At 39.3% G+C, this 18560-nt stretch overlaps 1 protein-coding gene across 1 annotated transcript in view; it reads left to right on the top strand.

Annotated features, from left to right (window-relative positions):
• The window catches only part of MED27 (mediator complex subunit 27), a 184885-nt gene that overhangs the window by 153749 nt on the left and 12576 nt on the right, over window positions 1-18560 (top strand). Inside the window, exons 5-6 of the mRNA XM_048822906.2 lie at window positions 871-978; window positions 12589-12630. Coding sequence (XP_048678863.2) covers window positions 871-978; window positions 12589-12630 — 150 coding nt within the window. The remainder of the gene's footprint in view (window positions 1-870; window positions 979-12588; window positions 12631-18560) is intronic.

Genomic DNA, 18560 nt, shown 5'->3' with positions numbered 1-18560 from the left:
CTCTCACACATGGTGTGTGCAAGATCATGCCAGCAGGAGTGGGGGTCGTGGTGGTGCGCTCTTCATTATGGCACCCCACATAGAGTATGACCTTGCACACATGGTGCATGCAGTGTCACGTGGAGGGGGATGGGCATGCCAGCAGGGGCAAGACGGTGCGATTTCACACGTACCAGAATGTGTGACATTCCAGGAATGTGAGAGTAGCCACAAGACACCCAGAGTTTCAAGGCAGACAGTGATTAAACCCATTACTGATCTGGGTGAACCCCAAAATGTCAAAGCTTGAAAGTTTTTCCAGTACATGTTTTACAAGGCTACAATTGCATAGGAGAAGTCACATTGCATGTAATATGCAATACAAAGTCTTGCTGCTAAAAACATCCCCTCCTTTTACATTTTTGTTAAAGTGAAAATGTTGTGCTTTAAACCCTGAACATGCATTTCAGGGGTAGCATTAGCAAAGTCTGATGATTCTTTTTAAATGTATTTGTTATGCATGCAGTTATGTTGGGGAGCATAAAATATATTGAAACAGTCACATTTGCTCAGTATTTTTGACATTGGGTTTTTTTAATTTAAGGAAGAAAGAGTTGTTTGGCAGTGTCATATCTGTACAGGTGAATTTCATGATCTAAAAAATTTTCTGACACAAATGGTCTACACTATTTACTTAATTCTGTCTTTTATTATCTGCCTCTCTTCCTCACACATGCACACAGTATTTTTGATCTTTATTTTCATCTTCCTGTAAAATTTTGCAAACTGAAATTCCCACAAATGTAAGCCATTAACTCCATGACCTTGTGAACGCAGACTTCACCCAGCTCTCTTTCAGCTTTGTTTTTGTCCTTGTCTTGTTATTGACAGGTTACCTTAGGAAAAGTGCTAAAAGTGATAGTGGTGATGCGAAGTCTCTTCATTGACCGGACAATCGTAAAAGGATATAATGAGGATGTCCACACTGAAGATGGCAAGGTAGGGTTTCCTCATCTCTAGCAGGGCTAAACTTCGTATTTACCCCGATACCCTGGTTTTTGAGAAACTACAAAAAAGAAGCCTCATCCCACGTATGTTTGCGAACAAGAAACCATCACAAGAGGCTCGGCTGATGTTTTGCAAAGCTTTTCAGCTTTAAATTTAGCACACTTCACTCAGATTCTTCATACCCAAACGTCTGATTTTTCTCTAAGCCCTGGTGCCCTTGCTTGAATTTCTAATTTATCACCTTACACCACAGTTGCCTCATTAATAGTGTCTACTGAGGAAACATTTTTTCAATGTACCAGCACATCAATAGCCCAGGGTTCACATTTCTCGTCTCTGAGAGCCACTGGGAAATCTTGGGCTAGTTTTATACTCAAGTTGATAAACTCTGTTATGAAAATCGTTGGTAGCCCTCAATAAGTTGCTTGTTGGTAATAGTACATCTCGAACAGCAGCTATTAAAGAAAGTGTAACCTGTATTTCCTTGAGTGACTTGCTTTATGAAAAATTCAACCTGCTTGAACCTCTACTTTCTTTTGATGGCGCGCACTCCATATGGCTCTCTGTATAGCATCAGAAGATGTTAATGGGACCTGACAGCCTTCATCTTAGTTTTATTTTCTCTTTCAGAGTGGAATAAGCTCTCTTGCTGAGACACCCAACACAACTCACCCTTGCCAGTAACAAGTACTGAGCACCTCTGTCATTCACATTCTCTCAGGAGCTTTCTCCCCTTATTATGAATCCCATTAAAATACAAAGTTCTTTATAGCTAGATGAGCATGTGGCACCCATAGGCCATGTTATAATGAGAGATTTTTTCCATTCAAAAGAGGAACCCGTGTTTTAGCACACGGCAGCATGTTATGTACTGACCCTTAAGTTCAGTGGCTGAGTTTGAACCTCTCTTCCACAGAAGAGGTTAAGAGCTCTCTGTTAAAGGGAAGTACAACTCTGTTTTCCAGGTAAGAAATTCTCCCTTATGGAGTGGGGAGAATAGAAATTGCTTGAGAGCCCACTGGTTTTAAATCTGCACGCTTAGTAATGCAGATTAGGTACACCCTCACTTATCCATCAGATACACCCTGGAGCAGGAGATATTCTGGATATTAGTGAATAAAAGGAGACTCTTAAAAACCATAAAACCTCTGGTTTTGCATGCAAGTAAAACGATAACCCTACTCCTCTTAAAAAGCATTGATAATTTGATGAGAGGAGTGTACCATTTCAGCTTCACTTCCAGTCTTTGCCAACACTTGCAGTGAGACTGTATGAACTTGTGTCACTCACTCGTCAGCTCACTATTCCACTAGGCTAGTCTAGGACTTTACTAGTCCCAAACCTGAAGGCCCAGATTATTTGCAGGTATAAGCAGGCATAATTCCTTTGAGTTTGACGGAGTTGTGTCCACTTAAACCAGCAGCAATTTTGACTTAAAAATGTTGAGTGAATAAATATGTAGCTTGCTAGTTTGCCCAACTGGAATGCATATTGACAGGCAGTGGGCTACCTGTTTTTCCCTAATTAAATATGTTGGTAATTGGAGAGGAAGAGTAGGGCTGAACTCTTGCAGTAATGCTCTTTACTTTCTGTGTCTGCTGGGAAGGCGTGATTATAGTAAATTCCATTTCCTTTTCCCTTGTGACAGACGCTGTGGAAAAGAATTTTAGAGCGGTTGCCTACTGCAACTCCAGCTCTTCTACTCCCAGAACCAAAAAAGAAGAGACAGAGGAATAGAAAGGAAATGGAGAGAATTGTGGAGAGATTTCAGACATCATCTTTGAGAGAGAGAGAGAGAGAGAGAGAGAGTCAATACTTAGGATTGCAAAAGGAGTTAGGAAGAAATTTTCCTTATGAGCCGGTTATTTCATAGGTGTCCATTTCATGATGTCTTGCTTGTTTCTTGGAAGCATCTGGTACTCATCACTATGAGCGAGAAAATTCCTGACTAAATGGACCAATGGTTTCATCTACTGTGGCAATTCCTATGTTTCTGTCTTTATCATAAACCAAATAGGAAATAGAAGTTAGAACAATAGTAGTAGTTACATTGTGCTTTGTGTTTAAATTGCTGTACAAACATCATTCACTTAATTTTCCCGATATTCCAGTGAGGCAGGTCCAATAACAGTTTAAGGTGAAATGTGCACAGGAAGTGGCTTGGAGGAAAGGATGGGGAGAGTTTGGACAAAAGAGGCAGCAGAATTAAGAGGAGCCCCCTTACTGGAGAGTTCCAAGACATAAATAGGAGGCCAAAACTGGAGGATTAAGTGTGAAGGTAGGGCCAGAAGATGATTTGAGGTTAGAGTGGAAGGTGGATCTGAAAAGAGACATGAAGGCAAATGTATGTGGGTCAGGGGCATGAATAAGTTTTTATGTGGTTTTGATCTTGGAGAGGAAGAATGTTACACTAAATGCTGAGGCGTTTGGTATGAGAGTAGGGTAGATATTGATACTTCTAAGGATCAGAGTTTAGGATTTATAGATGCAGTGAGTTTGGTGGATTCTCTTGGACGCTGTTGAGCCACACAGGATTGGCATAGTTAGGAACAATTGGCAGTTGCAGAAAAAAATTTAGAGTAGAATAGCCAGGTTATTACATGTCATTATGGAAGTACATTGGCAGAGCTGAGTAAGGAAGCTGCCAAATAGCTAGCTTCTACTCTATCTGAGTGCAGCAAATGCAATTAGTCAATCATTTTTATTCTTATGAGAAAAAAATAACACTGTATTCAAAATGAAGAGGAAAAAATAAATCTAGCAGGCGGTCTTAACCTAACATGGGGAGAAATTGGACAATGTTTGTTTTGTGGTTTTTTATTTATTTATTTTAAGATTTCTGCATACTGGCAAAGAAATAAGGACCAGTCATTTTCTGAAAAGGTCTGGTTGTATTTGAATTAGGAATAAGTTCCTACTTAACTTGCAATATTGTGGAAATTGTGGATTCCACAATATTAAGCTTCCACCTAAACTTTGACAGCGGGAGTCCTGCCATGAGTGGGGCTGACAGTGGGAGTCCCCACTCTCAGTCCCAGGCTGCCGAAAACAGAAAGTCGCAGAAAAGTAATAATGGACTTTATTACCTCAAATAATAAGATCCGTTGTTACTTTTCTGCAATTTTCCATGGCTTGTCCACAACTCAGCTGCAATTATTATTATTTTTTTTTGACAATCTCACTATTCAAGTAGGGCCCTAATTATGAAGCATTCAAAAGACCTGCCGAACTTGCTTTTGCCAGATTGCAAACGATACCCCGCACGCCTTTTTGTTGGATTTTTTTGAAAAACAGTAGGTGAGACCTGGCAGCTCTTTCCATACAATAGATGCTGTATTCTGATGGTTGTGCAGTCTCCTCTGCTTTATTGCTGGCCCAGTACATTCCACCACATGCTGATGCATTTTAATTAGTCTGTAGTTGTAGAGGTGGCATTGTGCCTCCCCTAATTTCAAACCTTGACATACTCATAGTGCACTGCAATCCAGACATGGAAAGTAATTATTAGTAAGGCTAAGATTTTGTTGTGGTTATTTTTAGTAAAAGTCACAGACAGGTCACAGGCAATAAAGAAAAATTCACAGAAGCCCATGACCCGTCACTGACTTTTCCTAAAAATACTCATGATAAAATGGGAAGGGGCTGTGCAGGTGTGGGGTGGCTGGGAGCTCTAGGGCCCCCACCATCCGTGGGGGTTCAGAGCTCCAGGGTCTGCCCCACTGTGGTGCCTGGTGGGGAGTTACGGGAGGTCCCCCTGCCCTGCCACGGTGCCTGGCAGGGAGCTGTGGGGAGTCCTCCTGCCCCACCGTGGCAGCTCAGAGCTTGGGGGCCTGCTGCCTCTGGCAGCAGGGGTATCTCACAGCTTCCTGCTGCTGCAGGAGGCGATGGGACCCTGCAGCTCCCAGCTGCCGGGGCTGAAGTCATGGAGGTCTTTGGAAGTCACGGATTCCGTGACTTCTGCAACCTCCGTGACAAAACCATGACCTTAATTATTAGTAATGTCATCCAGATTCCTGAAAAAATAAATCCATGCAGCTCATCCTTAAGGGCAGGCTTTCATGAACAGAGCCATTAGTATCCTAATTCTGCTAATAGAAATAAAATTGCATTAAGATTTGTTTAGAGAGACAAGGTGGGTGAGGTAATATCATTTATTGGAACAACTTCTGTTGGTAAGAGACAAGCTTTTGAACTACACAGAGCTCTTCTTCAGGTTTGTTTGGCATGCTGACAGGCTGCTTTTCTGTAAATACAGAGATGGGGAAGAACCATGACATGGCATATTTGGCGTGGGTATTTAACATTACTGTTCAGACAAATTCCTAATTCTGCATTAGTTAGACTTACTTAAAGAAACATAAGTGTCTCAGTTGAATTATCATGTTAAGGAACTTGGGTTATGTTAATGCTAAGGCTTCATTAATTACCCCATATCAATAAAAAAAAAAAGGGCAGCTTTTAGCCTCCTAGCGTAAGAGAGGAAAAGAAATAGTAGTATCAAAGGAAAGCTTCAAAGACAGCCAGAACTGTCTCTTGGGTAATTTCTGATCCCTGCATTCTTTCCACTTCAAAGCTGGATGTGTGTGTGTTTGGGTGGAAGGGGGGGTTGAATCCGATTCCACTAATAAGTGTTGGCACCAACCGTGTTTGATATTAGATGCAGGGAACATTTTGATTTGTTATCGCCTTTGAAATCGTTCAGACGACCTTCAGAAAATGGTCTCTTGTTACTTATACTAGGGACGGGTGGGGAGAGTGGGGCACTGGGAAAAAAAAGCCCCAGTTTAATTCAGATGCAGAGGATGCCCCGAAATTGTGCTTTCAGCAGTTTTTTAGATACAAATGTGTATCTTGATTGAAAGTGAAAAGTTGACGAATAATAGATCTGTAACAATGCATTCTTTAGTACGCCTACCTTATTCCTCTTTTTTCATGGAGAAAAGTGGACAGTCATTTAAGATATCTGCATGTGTGTTGGGGTTTTTTTAAACTTGGATAACATCAGGTCTATAAGACATTTATTACTTTTGCTGTTTTTCGGTATTCATGCCAAATAATGAACATTCTGAACCTGTTAAATTCATCCAAATGCAGCATCTAAAATAGAAATTTTTAAAAATTTTGAATTAAACTGGAGAGGATCATATATTTGGCTCGGAGAATGATCATCACTGGAGATTGAAACTGAATAACAAATATGCTTTCCAATTATAACACAAGCTTTGCCATCAATCAGGTCAACCAACCAACATTCAGTTAGATGAAAATAGCTAGAAAACAAACTCTAAATTAATTTTCTGTGGGTCTTAAATTGTAGTTAGCTTTACAAGCATGTGTATTTGTTACTAAAATGTAAGACTGCCTTTCCCTATTCCTGTGTTGCCTCTCACCAGTTATACAAAAGGGAACTGCTAATGTCATCTTTCTCAGACACGTTCCCCACTAAATCCTGCCATTAGCACTCCCCTTCCACCACCAAATCAAGTTAGTTTCACATCCTGACCTTGAACATCCTTTTTGACTCTATCTCTGTCTCTTCATTCTTGTATGTCATCATGTCACCCACTGCTCTGTCAGTAATGCTAGCCTTGACTGCCTAGTTGTCCAGTTCTCCTGCAACTGACTCCATGCCAACTCTCAAGCATGAAACATACTTCTTGAACTGATCCATAAGGTCACTCTACCTTCTCCTCCCTCCAAATCCCTCCACAAGACCCACTTCTGCTTTGATATCTACGAGAAGTAGGCTAGTTAACCATGTCTAGGTCTGGGGCCAAAAAGTCCAAACAGTACTCTTAAATGATTGGGAACTATTAACTTAGATACATTGCTAATCTCTGTAACCATGTGAACTTATTAATATTGCTCTCAACTTCTCTTCCTTTCACCATCTCAATCCCCTTCTCTTTTGTCACACTTGGGATATGTCTACACTGCAATCACAGGATGTGATTACAGCTCATGTGGATATAGCTGAGCTACCTTTAATCTAGCTAACTCGGGTACCTGCTTAGTGAAGCTGTGGCAGTGTGCAATTCAGCGAGGTCTGTACAAGGCTGCCAAGAACACTGGTTAAATTACTCATGCAGCTAGCACACACTTAAGCACACTCTCCTATAGCGTCACTACTCAGTACCTGAGCTACTTACATTAAAACTAGCTCAGATAGATACATACAAGCTGCAATCTCATTCCATGATTGCACTGTAGACCAGGATTGCTCAGGACACATTTTTTGGTGGCCTCAGAGCGTGGTCACCAACTCTTGCTGGAGGCTACTCTCACACTTTTTCCTAAAATACTTGATTAGCTTTAGGAAAACCAAATAAATATGCGCAGGAGGCTGTGGCCACATTTGAGAAATGTTGCCGTAAACCTACCCTCACTTATTGTGACTTGTTTCAATTTAGTTTGTAACCTCTGTGGAGCAGAGACGATGCATTTCAAAGGAGTTCTGATCATTATTTGGAGCCTTTGAGCATTACCATAACAGAAAAAAAATCAAAATAATTGTATAGCTATAATTTATTTTAAAGAAGGAGGTTGACCAAACAAAACTAACCTGTTTATATGTAAGAATGTAAACTTCAGCAGAACTTCGTAAATAGAATCTGTTCCTATTTCTTGCCAAACACTTAGAATGTCTGATTTCTCCTTTGTGTACAAAAAATTGTTAAAATGTATAAACGATAATATAACTAAATGATAAAGATAGCTCCAATGCAGTGTTAAAATTATACATTTAAGGCCCAAGCGTAAATCGTTGCAGGATTGGGGCCGTAGGTTGCTATTGGTGGGGAGGGGAGAGCACATATCATGTCTATCTCTGTACAGGGCTCCAGTCCTCTTTTGGCCATCTAGGTGCTACCCGAGAGAACTAATAATCAGGGCCCTGTGTACTTCATGGCACAATGGAACCAAAAATCATAGCTACCCTTAAATTCCACAGCAATATTAGTTCATTCTACTGCCATTAAATACCCTGAATTCCCATCTTCCACCCATATACACTCAAACACATCTCTGGCTCATAGCTGAAAAAAACTCATTGATGTAAAATTCTTCATTTTACACCGTGTTTATTTTTCCGGATGGGTTTTTCCTTACTCTCTTCAGGTGTCCTGGCTCCATTTCTTGGCTCCCATAATGCCAAGTAATCCAGCTCAGAACCTCTTTCATCCTCCAGAGTGGGGAGCTTTTAGCTGTCTTCAGCAATTTTACCTCCCCAGCTTACTGGGCTTCAGCTGGTATGCTGTTGTCCGTGCAACAGCCCAGACTTTTGGCTCCTGTCACTTCCTGGCTACAAGCTGGACATGCCCACTCTAACACCTTTTACTTTCTGCTGCCTGGCTCCATGGAAGAACATGCTCTTTAATCCCATTAATTCCCCTTTATAGGGAAAGTTGGGGCGCAAGACACAGCTGCATGTAGGTCCAAGAAGGGCAGGGAGAGAGAAGACAAAATGCTGGGCACATAGTTATAACAAAACAGTAAATTCAGTGGCAGAAATGCTGAATTCCATAGTATTTGGGGAAAATGCCAATTTCTATAGCTGCAGAACAATGGAGTCCACAGGGTTCTGACAGAAGTGAATGGATCAGGCCACACATCAGACTCCCTGCAGCATTTTACTTGTAATTCATGTTTTTGATGTTTTCTACCCAACCATAAAGGTTAGAAATGATATTTTTAAAATGAAAGCTACATATCTCTGCAGCACAATTCTGCAATAAGTGTGATTTCCATGATAAGATTTGCAGATGAGAAATTATGACTATATGAGGCCCTATAGTAATAGGAAATAAGCTGGAGGTCAGGAAAGGAGGGAGGAAGTTGCCATCGTTGCTACCTCCACCGAGACAGTATATATTCTGAAGGCTGTGTTAAAATTGCACTAGCATATCAGTTGTGCTTGTGTAAATGTTTGAATCAGTCCCTTGTTTGAGAAGTGCAACCTTAACTCCTATTTGTTTGGTGTTTTTAGCTCCTATATTGTTGAAAAGTAAAAGGCATTGAAACCACAGATAGGTTCAGTACCCACAACCTTAAATCTAGCCTAACAAAAAAACAAAACAAAAACACACCCAGCTGTTTGGAAATCTAAGTACAGTTTTCAAAGGGGTATTTATTTGGTTCCTGTAGACCAGTCCTCTCACTTCATTCAGCTAAATGTGTTCTGTGTCAATTGTTGCTGAATCACTTACTCGTGGACACAGGACCAGCAAAAGATTAGAAGAAATGCCCTTGTTATAGAGACAGGCTGAAGCTGATAAATATTCACATAGATCAGCACAATCTCCTACAAATGAATTTAGGAGATCTTGCTGGCTCTGAGGTGGCACATTGGTTCAACAGGACTTATTTATGAGATTTCATACTACAGCTTTAATAAAATGAAACTTAAACACCGTATGCCTTATTCATTGCAAAACAAGGAATGTTTTATTTCATTAGATCCCTTCTTAGATGTGTGTGAAGGTTGGGGCAGAGCTGTCTAATGGCCAAAACCAGTACAAAGTCAGACTTCTGGAAATCTGTTGCAGCTCTGTGAACTTGAGCAAGTCACTTAACCTCTTTGTGCTTCAGTTTCCCCACTTGTAGGATGGGGATAATATATACCCACTTCATAGGAGAATTCTAGAAGATAACATATTTTTTGTTTCTTTGTTTTTTAAGGCTGGAAGGGGCCATTATGACTGTCTCATCTGAAGCATGATGCAGGTCATAGACCATCACCCATTAATTCCCACATCAAGCTTTTGTTTGAGCTTAAGCATAACCTGCAAGACCCTGCTTACACGAGTAGTCTTTAAATACATGGTCAGAATATTAAAGACACTGAGTTGCTCAGATACTACAAAAAGAACAGGAGTACTTGTGGCACCTTAGAGACTAACAAATTTATTTGAGCATAAGCTTTCGTGGGGTACAGCCCACTTCATCGGATGCATAGAATGGAACATATAGTAAGAAAATATATATGTGTGTGTGTATATATATATACACACACACATACATACATACAGAGAACATGAAAAGGTGGAGGAAGAGGCTAAATTAATTAAGATGAGCTATTATCAGCAGGAGAAAAAAACTTTTGTAGCGATAATCAAGATGGCCCATTTAGACAGTTGAAAAGAAAGTGTGAGGTTACTTAACATGGGGAAATAGATTCAATATGTGTAATGACCCAGCCACTCCCAGTCTCTATTCAAACCCAAGTTAATGGTATCTAGTTTGCATATTAATTCAAGCTCAGCAGTTTGTCGTTGGAGTCTGTTTTTGAAGCTTTTCTGTTCCAAAATTGCCACCTTTAAGTCTGTTACTGAGTGGCCAGAGAGGTTGAAGTGTTCTTCTACCAGTTTTTGAATGTTATGATGTCAGATTTGTGTTCATTTATTCTTTTGCATAGAGACTGTCCAGTTTGGCCAATGTACATGGTAGAGGGGCATTGCTGGCACATGATGGCATATATCACATTGGTAGATGTGCAGGTGCATGAGCCCCTGATGGCGTGGCTAATGTGATTAGGTTCTATGATGGTGTCACTTGAATAAATATGTGGACAAATTTGGCATCGGGCTTTGTTGCAAGGATAGGTTCCTGAGTTAGTGTTTTTGTTGTATGGTGTGTGGTTGCTGGAGAGTATTTGCTTCAGGTTGGGGGGCTGTCTGTAAGTGAGGACTGGTCTGTCTCCCAAGATCTGTGAGAGTAAGGGATCATTTTTCAGGATAGGTTGTAGATCTTTGATGATGCGCTGGAGAGGTTCTAGTTGGGGGCTGAAGGTGACAGCTAATGGCGTTCTGTTATTTTCTTTGTTGGGCCTGTCCTGTAGTAGGTGACTTCTGGGTAACCTTCTGGCTCTGTCAGTCTGTTTTTTCACTTCAGCAAGTGGGTATTGTAGTTTTAAGAATGTTTGATAGAGATCTTGTAGGTGTTTTTCTCTGTCTGAGGGATTGGAGCAAATGCAGTTGTATCTTAGAGCTTGGCTGTAGACAATGGATCGTGTGGTATGTCCTGGATGGAAGCTGGAGGCATGTACGTAAGTATAGCGCTCAGTAGGTTTCCGGTATAGGGTGGTGGTTATGTGTCCATCATTGGAGCCTATAATACCTTAGATAGTCATGTGCCTACTGCAAGTAAAGCATTTTGAGGGATTTACTGATTAATGGTGATGTAGAAATGCAAAATAACCTTATAGGACAGATTTTTTTTTTTAAGTGTGGATCTTATTGTATAAAATTCTTCTGATTCACATGGTGTATAAACCACCCTTGAGAACTGAAAACCTCTAGGCATTCTAACAGTGTACATATGTGAAATGGGTTTTGTTGTGCTGAGACTCTACAATGGTCTATCATACGTATATATCAAATGTCCCTCACTTTATTCCTCTTATTGTAAAATTAGCTCAGAAATGCTGGGTCATGAAACTGAGATAATAGAAAACATTATTTATGTGGAAAATACCACTGCCCATTTTAGGAAACGGCATTATGAATATCTCAACTGTCAGACTGAGCACATAGTGGTTACAACCAAGTTAGAACAGCATTGTTAGTAGACACCACTTTAAAAGTCCTGCACTACTCTTTTTCTTGTTGTATCCCACAGGATCCTGCAGCCCATATGTGTATATAACTAAAGCCACACAACTGTTATTGAAGTCAGAGGAAGTTGTCTATGCATATGGGCGGTAGAACAAGTGGAAAGGGCTAGACAGTATAATATTTCAGAGGAAACTTTTTAATATTTATTAGGTAGCCTAGCACCAAAGCACTCAAGGTTCCATACTACATTATTAAAAATACAATAAAAATATACAATAACTCATTTCATTAATTGTCTGTATGTGAAATGTCTGTAGTTGAATACTAAAGGATAATGAAGAGTGCAGCCTTCACAGTGGAATTTCACAGATGACAAGTTTTCTTGTGTTAAATCCTTAGTGCCAAGGATTCAAGTATATCTTCAGCATGAGATACAAAAAACTTGGCTTCCTTTATTAATATCACTTCAATTAATAGTGCTAAATGTGTCAATTTTGTGTGCCAGCCCGTCTAGTTTTAGTAATAGGAAATCACCAACAACTGGCTGAAGACTCGACAAAATATAGATGCCCCTGACACTTTTTAAATATAAATAAGAGATCTCTATAGATGTATACAAATAAATATTGGAAGTCTTTACTGGCCCTCCATCTAGCCATTATCAGTTGGTAATTTCCTTTAGGCAATTTAGGTGAGTCTTGACAGATTAGAAAGAGGACAGCAGAGTGGCTTTATAGTCTATCTTTTGGAGCAGTTAACTCAGTAGCATAAACTCAATTTAACCTAGTAAAGTCCAGTGAGTGAATGCAAGAGAAAAATCCTAAAACATTCTGTTGAGGTTGAGCAATCCCTATCAGCCTGCACACTGGAAACCAAGGTAATGTTAAGAAACAAATATGCTCCTCTGTCTCTTTGTTTAGACTGCTTATTTTTGATGATTGAGGATTATAGATTTTTTTCAAGACCAATCTTAGTCTAATAAAATGTTCATCTGAATCCATGTGTGGTGGTTGTGTGTGTGTATATATATATATTTTTTTTCTTACTACAGGTTGACATATGGTCCAAATCCAACTATCAGGTTTTTCAGAAGGTAAGTCCGACACCATTTACTTTCTACCCCGTACCTATAAGAGAAATGTGGATTCTGTGTCTTGCAGAACTTCTTGATTTTGAATAGACAAACACTTTGCAAAAGCAATTAGGTATTGTGTTATTTGTCAGCCATCTTAAATGTGACTATAAAACTTCCATCACGGCTTGCAAAGAACAAAATATAATCTCCAATGATTGAAGATAGTAAATAGGACAAAAATAGGATACACTTTTTTTTTGTTCTCAGATTTACACTTATATCCTGGCATATCTCTGACCCTAGCCATGGTGATCAGGGTCCAAACTATGGGACTTTCTCCTCTCTAGCCTGAGAAAACATTTTTTTACTTATTTACTTTTGAGCTTTAGTTTGATTAATTCTTTCTAAGTAGTTTAAGTCTAAAAATCTATTCTTTTGCTTTCTCAGTTTAAAGGAAAAAGTGCATCCTCTCTGGGGAGGGAAGTCAACAGGCACCATTTCTAAACTTCTCTGAAACAAATTCCACACATTCCTCTTCTTGAGGTTTAATTTTAATAAGTCAGTGGGACTTGGGCAGTTCTGAAAATTTTACCTTAAAGCTAGCTATTGGACCTGTTTGTCCTCTCATGCTCCTGTAAACTAAAGTAATTCCCCTGAAATCAGGGGCATTCCACGTATGTGAGAATGGTATGGGACAAAAATAAGCCCAGTAAGTATAAACCTGCCAAGAATTTGAAGACACTTTTAGACATTGTGCTTTTTTTTCAAGGCAAGTGAAATAAAATTTCTCTATGAAAACCTCTGGCCAAAATGTTGTAAGTTCAAACTGAACTGGCTTTAAATTACAATTTCATTACATTTAAACCACAGTTCGAGGAATTTAAGGCTCAAGCTACTATATTCCTTTCATCTACTTCTGTAGTTTGTGTAACAACTATGGGTCAGGGACTCTAAAGGGCATAAAAGAAGGGGTCAAAACTAAAGGTATATCACCTGTAGTTGAGCATAAATGTTCCCAAAAATCCAAACTCCCTCCCAGGATTTCATGTGCAGTCAAAAGAAAAGCATTTTTGACCTATGATACTAACCCGCTAAAGATCAAAGGGGGCAGCTTTTTGGGAGGTAGGTAGCAGTCCCTCCCTGACTAGTATTAAGCCAGAAAGAATACCACTGTAGCTCTTTCTTTACTCTAGAGACAGGTAAAGGATTCTTTAATCAGTTAATTCTTCTCTGTCCACAAAAATATTTTCTTTCCTATGTCAGGAAGAGAAGAATGCAGTGGAAAGTAAGTTAGTGCAGAATTAATCTTAATAATCCTTTATCAATAATGCTTTGAAGTAATTATTGCAATGGAACAGGTTTAGGTTTTTGTAATTAAGTATGTCTTCTGAAATTCTCCATGTGTTTTACATTATGATCTCAAGAGAAAGAGGCTGCATCTTCCTATATATTTGTACAGTGCCAACTACATTTTGGGAATAAATGTATTGCAAATCATCATAATAGGCATTCCTTAGATGTTTAGTTTAGAATATATTTTTAAAAGGGACCAACCAACGTACTTAGTAATAGTTCTCACCTTAGTGCAATCAGTTTGAGAAGTGGGTAGAAGTATCCGCTACACATTCTAAACTGTAAATATAATTGGTAAAAAGATGAGGAATTCTTTTACAGTTTATGCCACCAGTTCAAAGCCAGCCCAATGGCTGCATAATAGTTAGTGAAGCAAGTTGGAAGTCTCAGTACAGTTCCTACTTGTTAGGAATCCACATAATAGCCGCTATCACACTGGATGCTAGTTGGCCCTGTGATTTTACCTAGCTTCTAACTAAGATATTTATAGGGCAATAATCAGAGTAGTATCTAGGTGCAAAATGACGATAAAAATTAGTTTGGCAGTCTCAGTTCAATCCAGAAGTTTAAGCATGTACAGTGGACTTCCCCTCCCTCCTGGGTGGTGGCCCGTCAGGTCAGAGGTGAGGTAGTTTGGTGAGAAAGTATGGGAGAAACCTGTACTTCCTTTGTTCACATCCCATTACCCACAGGAGAGGGGTAAGTCTTTGTTCTCTAGCACTGTCATTGCAGCACAATTAACTCACTAAATTTTCTTTTAAAATATTAAGTTAATTAAATTCAATGAAATATGTAGAGTGCTGGTTTGAATACATATCAGTAGTGAAAAGAAACTTTAACCATCTCATATCTATCTAGGGGCTGTATAGGAAATAAACCCGCCAAAACTGACATATAAATCCATACCTTTAATACTGCATGCAGTTCTGGTCTCCCTGTCTCAAAAAAGATATATTAAAATTGGAAAAGGGTACAGAGAAGGGCAACAAAAATGATTAAGGGTATGGAACAGTTTCTCTGTGAGGAGAGGTTAAAGATTGGGACTTTTCAGCTTGGAAAAGAGACAACTAAGGGGGGATATGTTAGAGGTCTATAAAATCATGAATGGTATGAAGAAAGTGAATAAGGAAATGTTATTTACTGCTTCATATAACACAAGAGTCATGGGTCACCCAATGAAATTAATAGGAAGCAGGTTTAAAACACACAAAAGGAAGTGCTTCTTCATACAACACACAGTTAACCTGTGGAACTTGTAAGGCCAAAAGTATAACTGGATTCAAGAAAGAATTAGATAAGTTCATGGAGGATAGGTCCATCAATGGCTATTAGCCAAGATGGTCAGGGATGCAAACCCATGCTCTAGATGTCCCTAGTCTCTGGCTGCCAGAAGCTGGGAGTGGATGACAGGGGATGGATCACTCACTGATTGCCTGTTCTGTTCATTTCCTCTGAGGCATCTGGCATTGGCCACTATCAGAAGAGAGGATACTCAGTTAGATGGACCATTGGTCTAACTTAGTATGGCTGTTCTTATGTTCATTTTTCATTGCAAATAGTCTACAACTTTTCATTCATAATTGAAATAGAATTAAATTATCTGAATATTAAATTACTATTTATCATTCCTATCCAGGAAAACTAATCAAATAATATAAAACGGATTAGTTTAAAATAAGAAACACATGGTTGCTGGAGGGAGGAAGTGTTGTCTAATGGCTTGAGCGAGGGTCTGTTACGCAGGGGTTTTTGAGTTCTGTCCCAGCTTTGCCACTAACTCACTGTGCTACCTTGAGTAATCACTTAACCTCTCTGTGGATCAGTTTCCCTCTGTTTAAAATAGGGATTATACTTTCCTACCTCACAGGAGCTCTGAATCTTGGTTGCATTGCTTCGAGTTTCTTGGATGAAAAACATTATAGAAATGCAAAATATCATTTCTTCCTGAGAATCAGTAGCAGAGCCTATAACTGTGCACTAATAGGGAAATAAGTTAAAACTAGGACCTAGAAAAATATAGTCAACATTTCTAAACAGCTGGTGGAAAATGCTGTGATTTTGCTTTTTTTATTCTCTGATGAAGTTATGCTCCCATCAAATTCTTTTTAATACATTGAAATAATGATATAGCAACATGAGCTAAAGGATATCAGATAAAGTAGTGTTGGAGAAGTGATTTTAGTCTGGCACTCTTAAATCTCCAGAATAAATGTTTTCCCACCATTTTTTGAATTTATCTCTGTCTACCCATGTCACAACATATCTGTATGTCCATGAAATCTTTCTCTATGTGCAGTCAGTGTTGACCGTTTGTGGAAATGGCTCAGTTTTCACCTTCTCAGAAGAGCAACAATGACTTCCACCAAGGAGGCTGGGAAGCCCTTTGACTGTGTCCGTTTCCTTTAATGCTGCAGAATCCATCATTCCTTTGAAGGGCAGGGACATTTATTTTTAAAAAGCTGGACGTAGTTCCCAAACTCTCTTCAATGACAATATAACAACATCTGGAGCTCACAAGATATCTGCTCATGGAAGCTGCAAACCTGTCAAATTCTCACAGGACTGCAGCATGACTTTCTAGGTTAAGGACCAGAGACCTGTGATCCTTTATCCAACTCTGTCAAATGAAGCTAAATTTGTCCTGACTTTCGTCTGCAACCGTTGGCTGTGTCAGCAAGCCTTTTCTCTCCTCCTTATTAGACAGGATACCCATGTGTGTATAATACCAAGGGGGAGAACTCCCAGTGGGCCCATTACTGCTAAAATGTACAGTCATTTACTAAGGTTCCCTGGAGACTTCTTGAACTTCGTCCTGGGGTGAATAAGCTTTTATAGCCACCAAATCTACCAGCAGGGTTAGTCTCAGAGAATGGAACTTAAAAATAAGGGGGGAATATTTGAAAGGGCAAAACCACAAACAATAAAGAAAAGGTTTACTTGTTTCCATATTTTTCTGACATTTAAACTCAGCAGGTGCGGTGACTGTTTTGATCTTTAACCTCCCTATTTTAACACCTCACATGTCTTCATTCAGTAACCTAAGAGGAGGAATAAGACAAGAAATTTAGAAATATTTACTGTTTAAATTTTGCTGTGAAATCTGAAAAATAGAGGTGAGGGGTATGGAATGCCAAGTAGGTGACTTGAAGGAAAATATTGTAGTGACTGGAGCAAGCTTCATAGCTTCTCATTCAGAGGGAGAGTAGAAGGAAAAAGGACAGTGTAGTTATTTTTATTGTAGTGTAGTGAATGAAACACTTTACCAGTAGCTAACTTCTACCCTTAACTATCAGTTGAGCCCTTCAGTAACAAGATATAGTTAATCTGTCTAATGTAATTTATTCCTTCTCTTCCCCCACACCCCCAATTAGCTATTTGATCCATAGGCACCATGTAAACTCACATGTATTCCTGCCAATTCAGTCTTGTCCTACAGCACCCCTGGTAGCCTAATAGTGGGCTATCCTAAACAGAGATTCACAGTAGTCAGATTGCAAGTTGGTTGTATGATGGTTTCACATGTACAGCAGGGACTAAACAATCCTTTAGATTTCTTCTTTGAGATCCTACCTACATTTGAACCCAAGCTTCAAGAGATTTCGAAGCATCATAGAATATCAGGGTTGGAAGGGACCTCAGGAGATCATCTAAGTCCAACCCCCTGCTCAAAGCAGGCACAATCCCCAAAGATAGTTGGCAAAACCAGCAAACAAGCTAGTTCCAGTATTTTCTGGTTAATTGTTAAACAGTTGCTTAGATTTTTCCTTTGTGCAGTTAGTCATGATCTTTAAAATATCTAGCGGTAGGAGGGCATTATGGATGATAAAATAGAGTGTGTAGACCTGAATGCATATGTACATGTTTTATAAGGTGAATCATGCTTCTGTCTTTTATTCAACAAGCTGTTTGTAATGTAAGGAAATGATCACAGTCTAAAAATTACAGTGTAAAAAAATCCTGCAAGAACAAGACAAGCACGATGAAACCACATGAGAATTGAACATATGAGTGAAAATATGCCTTCCACAAAAGAGTGCTTTGAGTAGTCATATATATCCTAGTGTTCGGGGTTCTATTTCTCCAAATTTTCAAATGCTAGTTTCTTTCAGGGAGGAGAGACAGTAGTACATCACTGACAGTGCCTGATGCCATTTGCATTTCTTGCTGTGCTTCCGGGTCTTTGTCTCAGTCCCAAACTAATGAAGTTTAGGGCACAATTGTCACCATTACAAGGACACACAAGTATTGTAATGTATGAAGATGTATTCTTGTCAATAATATCTGAATAAAACAATGTGTGCATGAGCTGAATACTGAACTACTGATGATGCCTGCTCAAAGAGAGGAGAAGGACTGTTCGAGGATCACCTGGCTGATTGCTTGCTTCCATGATCAGTACTTGGCTGTATTTAAGTAGCTGGTTAAGCAAAGATTAAATGTCCGATCAAGTCCAAATAAGAAAACCAAACAGATTAAATATTTCTGGTTTTCATAGGTTTTTGACACAGCCACCAAACCCTACCCTCAGGAAAACTCCTGTATCCTACAATACTGTATTGAGGAAGCACTTACTTAAGGAACTTCAATCTTTTGTT

Source organism: Caretta caretta, chromosome 16 (genome assembly GCF_965140235.1).
Source record: "Caretta caretta isolate rCarCar2 chromosome 16, rCarCar1.hap1, whole genome shotgun sequence".
Lineage (NCBI taxonomy): Eukaryota > Metazoa > Chordata > Testudines > Cheloniidae > Caretta > Caretta caretta.
The sequence above is the reverse complement of the archived record's forward strand: the minus strand, read 5'-3'. Positions and strand labels throughout refer to the sequence as shown.